The sequence below is a fragment of the Filicampus tigris genome, chromosome 3 (genome assembly GCF_054856515.1).
Source record: "Filicampus tigris isolate MCC_2025a chromosome 3, RoL_Ftig_1.0, whole genome shotgun sequence".
In the NCBI taxonomy this organism is placed as follows: domain Eukaryota; kingdom Metazoa; phylum Chordata; class Actinopteri; order Syngnathiformes; family Syngnathidae; genus Filicampus; species Filicampus tigris.
This window is the reverse complement of record NC_141219.1, coordinates 20,173,093-20,179,371: the sequence shown is the minus strand read 5'-3', so window position 1 is coordinate 20,179,371 and position 6,279 is coordinate 20,173,093. Positions and strand designations below refer to the sequence as shown.

The 6,279-nt window shown below is 44.3% G+C and overlaps 1 protein-coding gene across 3 annotated transcripts in view; it reads right to left on the bottom strand.

Annotated features, from left to right (window-relative positions):
* Positions 1-752: 752 nt before the first annotated feature.
* The window catches only part of fbn1 (fibrillin 1), a 67,204-nt gene continuing 61,677 nt past the window's right edge, over positions 753-6,279 (bottom strand). For all 3 annotated transcript variants that reach the window (XM_086025574.1, XM_086025575.1, XM_086025576.1), the window contains 7 exons: positions 6,124-6,246; positions 5,083-5,199; positions 3,011-3,139; positions 2,802-2,921; positions 1,829-2,060; positions 1,563-1,746; positions 753-1,210 (listed from right to left, as the gene is read on the bottom strand). In XM_086025574.1, the coding sequence (XP_085881700.1) occupies positions 824-1,210; positions 1,563-1,746; positions 1,829-2,060; positions 2,802-2,921; positions 3,011-3,139; positions 5,083-5,199; positions 6,124-6,246 (1,292 nt within the window). In that variant the 3' untranslated portion in view covers positions 753-823. The remainder of the gene's footprint in view (positions 1,211-1,562; positions 1,747-1,828; positions 2,061-2,801; positions 2,922-3,010; positions 3,140-5,082; positions 5,200-6,123; positions 6,247-6,279) is intronic.

Sequence of the window (6,279 nt, the reverse complement as noted above, 5' to 3'; positions counted from 1 at the left end):
GAGGAGAGCGGTCGGCTTAGGGAAGATAGCAGACATGAAGTAGTAGCTGGAGTAGCTGACGGAATATCAGACTTTTGTATGGTAGTACAGTGCATTTCGAAAGCTATGTGGTTGTGTTGCTAGCACCAGTAAATATGAATGATCCATAGAAAAAGGTGGACAAGCATTGTTTAAATACGCAGTAGGAGTCGTTCAAGCCAGAGGCGATTACATCTCAATAGTCCTTAGTGGCTTCCTTTCCTCTCCTAACTGATCTCATCACGATTCGACAGCTTTGTGAAGGCAGAAATGTGTTGTGTCCGGCTTTGTTCAGTCACTTACCTGAGGGGAGGAAATGAATTCATGTCAGACTAATGGGACATCCTTTTCTTCCACTCAGGCACAATTGTTAAAAAAAACAAAAAAAACAATTAGAGTTTCCAGCTGTCCTTATGCCTTCCGAAGTGGCACCGATTCCACATATCATACAACATGCAAACCAATAATTCAGAAAAAAACATTTTCAATGGTGTTTTACCCACTTCTTAAGTTGCAAAAGCAATGTGTTCATTTGACAGCTAGCTTTCAAGCCAGCATTTTTTCCACAGAAATTGTATCTATGATATGTAGAATCATCTTTGGCAAATGAACGCTGTAACCCCCTACACCCACCCCATCCCCCTCCCCTCCTCCTTGTCTCTTTGGTGGCAAGCCCATCTCCCTGTTGGGGTAAACAGAAGTGGCCCCCCCCCCCGCCCCCCCTACCCCTCAACATTGACCCAGAGTTGGAGATGTTTAGCCTCTTGTGGATCATCAAACTCGGCCCGCCACAGCCATGTGCTGGTTAATGCAGGATGATCTGCACCCTCATCTTCAGGATGTCCCCCAGCTGCCCTGTGAGGTAGTCTTTATCATGTCGGTCCTCCAACTCCGTCAGCTCCTTCTTCCTGTACAGCGGGATGCTGCTGATCTGAAGGTCATACGCGCCCGGACCGAGGTCCTTCTTCTTGCTCAGATGCAGGTAGCTCACGCCCTCCCGCTGATTGATCTTGAAGTAGCCCGCGTCGTTTCCGTAGTCGATGCTGTAGCGCACGTGGTCGGTCAAGGCGGACAAAGCCGGCGTGAATTCGAGGATGCGGTCGCGGTTGCTCAGGTCACTGATGTTTAGGTGGAGGTGCAGGGTGTCTTCGATGTCCATACTGGCCAGGCTGATCATCTCATTGTCAGACATCTGCAAAGTAAACAGGAAAACTTGTCTATCCATATTGTTGGGTTTGCATGCAACTATATTTTAGATAGATAGATAGATAGATACTTATAATAGATACTTTTGTTTTTTACTATGGGTTGTCACAGCAACAATAGTCACAACAATATCCATCCATCCATTATTTATACCGCTTATCCTCACAAGGGTCGCGGGGGTCACAGAACAAGTTATTCTTAAGGCACCACTGTATCGAGAGAAAAAACATCTACTCTGTCCCCCTTCCCTAGGCTGCACCCTTCCACAATGAGAAAATGTGAAGCAGCTGAATCACGCTGGCTGAAGCGCCATCCGTAGCTTCGACTGACCGAATTACCTGCATGTCATCCACAGGTTCACCCTGTGTTGAATTGGTGCTGCGTCGTTTGCGCCCTTTCTTGGGATAGCCGTTGATCTTGCACTCATAGCAGGCCTCAGGAGACAGAGAATTGTCATCGTCCTCCCCTCCTTGACCAGCACTTTGGTCGCCGCCACCAAAAGCCAACCCTGAGACACAGTGCCTGAAGCAAATATAAAAGCCATCAGGCTGCCGCACACATCAACAGGTGGCATTTAAACACGAGCCTTCACTTTGTAGCGTACCCTTGTCCTGCCCTGTAGTATCCTGTGGGACAACCACAGAGGTAGCCCCCGTCCGTGTTGGAGCATCCAAACTTGCAGGGGTTCTGAGTATTGGAGCACTCGTTGACGTCTGAGCAACCCCCGGAAGTCTGTTCGTAGTTAAAGCCGGTGGGGCAGAGGCAGCGGAAACTCCCCAGAGTGTTGTGGCACGATGCTCCCCCACAGATTTGACTGTTCTGACACTCGTTCTCATCTGGGTCACAGGAAGTTGAGGGGAAGTAAACAAGCAGAAGGTCAGTGCACTTAAACGGCCCAAACAATAGTGGGAAAAAGTTGAATGGCAGCACTACGTGGAGATGATTTTACAGACCCTCTGAAAATGTTTGCAAACAATACGTCAGTCTTTTGCACACCTGAAAGTGTGTGATGTCATTGGGAAAAGTACAGTCAACTCCATCGCAGGTTCTGGGTTTGTGTCCAGCTATTTCACATGTTTTTGGAGGTCCAGTTCTAACCAAATGTTTGAATTCTGGGTGTAATTCCACTTTCGGCCACAAGATAGTGACACACTATTGTGTTTAACTGTACTATCAAAAAAAAAAGTGGTAACAGGAAGTCTTTCAAGGTTCATTTTGTAATGTAGATCTTGTTGCATGATTATTCAAGCAAATTGTGAGATTGATAAGTTAATTTTTTTGTAAATAGAGTTCCCTGTTACACACTTTGTACAATATTTTTGTGTTATCCATCGCTTTTGCTTTCTGTCAATATGCTTTTAAATATGTTTGTCTTATTTCAAAAGTATACTTGAGACCGTTAAAAAAAAGTGCAGTTTATGCTATAAAAACATGCCAAGGCAGTATTTAAATAGGGTATTTCTATATTGTGGATTTCAGGTATGCGAGGGTGGTCAGGAAAGGAACCCCACGATGGAGGCGGGGCTTTACTGTATATTGATAAAAGAATGACGAAAACAAAACAGTGTTCTGCTTACCCACACACTGGTTCCACTGGTAGTGCTGCAGGTAACCTTGTGGACAGCTGCAGCGGTACCCGCCCACTAAATTCTGACAGCCATGCTGACATCTGTGGTTACCGTCACACTCGTCAGTGTCTTTGGGACGCAAAAACACAAGAAAACTAGTCAATCTTTTGCATTTGATCAGTTGGTACTGAGATGATGCTTGCCAGCTGTTTTCAGACCTTCACAGTTTTGTCCATTGGGGTCTAATGAGAATCCTCGCTGGCAGTCGCAACTGAAGCTCCCCGGAGTGTTTTGGCAAACACCATTGGCGCCACAAAGATTCGGGTCTGTTGAGCATTCGTTGTTGTCTAACGCACAAAGGGAGGAATGGTTCAGATTAACACAAAATAGGATAGAAAGGGAGAACGGAGCAGAATACTGCAGTCCGGTATTTAGTCACTGGCTACGGCATTAGCGCCACCTGGACAGTGGACACTATTTTTTTTTTTTTTTTTTTTTAATTTTTCTCATGCATTCCAATTCACAAGTGAATGGAAGCACATATACAGCATATATCGCTGGCGTCGGGCCAAAACCTCATAAATCACATTTTGGTGAATTTCATATTCTTTTCCAAAATCTTTACTATTGGTCAGTCTACACACATGGGTGTTATTTTTACTCATTCTTGACCAATCCAAAGTGTTGAAAAAGGCTTGCTCTTTTTTCACAATGCAATGCTAATGGTTGAACAAACATGCCATTTTTGGGGTCTCCTGAATAGTGACCATTTTGGAGGTCCAAGCTTTTGTCCCGACGCCAGCAATATGTTATCTTGTTGGGATTTTAGTAATTTCATCAACCCTTCAACTCTTTGGCACACGTCATAAATCCAGTATGTCAGAATTTGTGATTCTGATATAACCACACATATGGACATTTTCGCACTTTTAATGTGACTTGTACAACTGAGAAATCTTTCTGAGAGGGCAAGTAAGGATAAACAACTGAAACAAGTGGTTGCACAAGTGTGCACACCCTCTTACAACTGGGATTATTGGCTGTGTTCAAAATGAACCAATCGCATTGAAACTCATGTTAAACTGGGAGTCAGTACACACCTGCCAACAAGTGCCTCACATTAACTAAACTAAAGTTCAGATGTTCTAGTAGGATTTTCCTGACGTGTTTTTTTGCTTTCTGGTAGAAGCCTGAGGGTTTTGTGAAATGCCATTTTTAATGGTCCGCAATTCCTTTCATCTTGACTGAAGCTCCAGGTGCAGCTGAAGAAAAACAGCCCCAAAGCAGGATGCTGTGTAGGTGCTTGCTTGCAGTGTAGCTGCACACTACATGCTTCAGTGTAGGTGAAAAGCAGTGTTGGGTTTGCGTCGAGCATACCTTTTGGAATTATGGCCATAAAGTTCAACATTGTGTTCATTGGACCATAACACATTTTCCACATGTGTTTGGGAGATTTTGTTATGCTCTGATGAAACCAACGCATATAGACGTAAATTCTGCGTAGCGGCAGACGCATAGAATCAACGGTAGTTCTGGTGTTGCATCTGATGGTTAATATTATTCAGATGTCAGTTTCAAGAGTACACTTAGAGAAAGCTTAAACCTCAGGCCAATCAACATCTCATTATGTGCGTGCTACCATCATTGAATGTGTTTTGCTAGCTATTGTGAAGAACTTCTGGCTGTAAATTATGAGGAACTATTTATAGTGCTTCATGTGGGCCATGAAAAGTGTTGATTTCAGTAATTGGTGTTGGCCTATGACAAACTACCCCGAATGTTCAGAAACAGGTGGGGTTTTTTGGACTCCCGGTTCCCAGCTTCTCCAACATTTTTGTTGACAAATTAATAACACACGACTGCGTATGTGTCATAAGCCACGGGCTATTCTATTCTACACTCGGGACTGAGAGCTCCTTGCCTCTAGATGGATATGAGGTCATGGGAGCTGCTTTATGGTCTGGAAAAAAGCTTGTGGTTGTCAGGACAATCCATAACAAGAGTTCCATAACAAAGACTCGCTATGCTGCACTACTACAAATGAGCATAGTCTAATAAGATAAGTGTGATATCAAAGAGAGTTCATTGAAGACGACGACAAAGCAGGCTTGATGACACAAGAAGTGACATTGGGAAAGAGCACATCATCATGTGTATACCGGCTACAGGAAGTCACAAGCGCATCATGACTCGACATGTTTATCCGGCTCATTCCTTAAGGTATACACGGACACAAGAGTACTTCCAAGGACAAAAATATTTGCATGTGTAAGTCAATGTGTTTATTTACCGATGCAGGCAGTGTGATGCTGGGTAAAGCCAGGGGGACACTTGCAGGTGAACCCGCCGATGGTGTTGACACACAAGAATTGACAGTTGTGCTGTTTTGTCGAGCACTCATCCAAGTCTGAAGAGGAAGCAGGAGACATGACATCATTGTCGTTAAAGTATATTGTGAGGTGATTGCCCACACCACTGTATGAGGGCTACTCATTTGTCGGAGTCAAATTCCAGTCCATCTACAGTCAGTGACCTACAAGTGAACTGCAAATGAACCTGACAGCAGAAACACAGGGGCAGTGGCGGTCCTAGCTTGAATAGTGCCATGTCCCTTCCTGCTAACGGTAGCTCCTCTCCTAAATAAAGAGCTCTTCCAACAATGAAAATCATCATTCTTTCTTGACAACGATAACCCCTCAATTTGCATATTAGCATAATGCCCCCATAAGAGGGTGTAATGTCAGGATACTAAGGGAAAACCATTTCAAGCCTTGTGTGGCCGCACATGTGGAGGTAGGGGAGCTGGAGTGTTAATACACTCTAGAAACAGTTGGGTTAAAAACAACACAATTTGGGGTCAAAAGTGGACCGATCCAAAAATTGGGTCAATTTGACCCACGTTCTTGTGTTGTTTTGTACAAAACAGCCAATTTTTGGGGGGTTGTTTTGTACAAAACTACCCATTTTTGGGGTTGTTTTGCAAAAACAACCCAGGAAGTTGGGTCAAATTGACCCAAGTAGTGGATCGGTCCATTTTTGACCCCAAATTGTGTTATTTTTAACCCAAGTGTTTTTAGCGTGTACAGGTAAGCAAAGCTGTGAACACTGCCGAGAATTTATTTTCAGACCTTAAAACAAGACGCCTGATAAACATAAGCTTTGGATGCATGATGTGAGTAAATGCAAGCTCAAGGACGGCCCAGAAAAGAACAAGCATACTGCTGGGAGGGGGCCAGGCCTACTCAGCAGTACTGCGGTTCCAACCTGGAAACAGTCGAGGACAGCTGCTACTGGATATGAAAGGTTCTTCTGCTTTGTGTGAGTGTGTCACCTCTGCAGCTCTTTCCATCTTCCTGTAGGATGTATCCACGGGGGCAGGAACACAGATATCCACCCTCTGTGTTCTTACAAATGAAGTTACAAGGCTTAGGTGCCTGTATGCACTCATCCACATCTGCAACGAAACACGACAGTGAGACATTGCTTG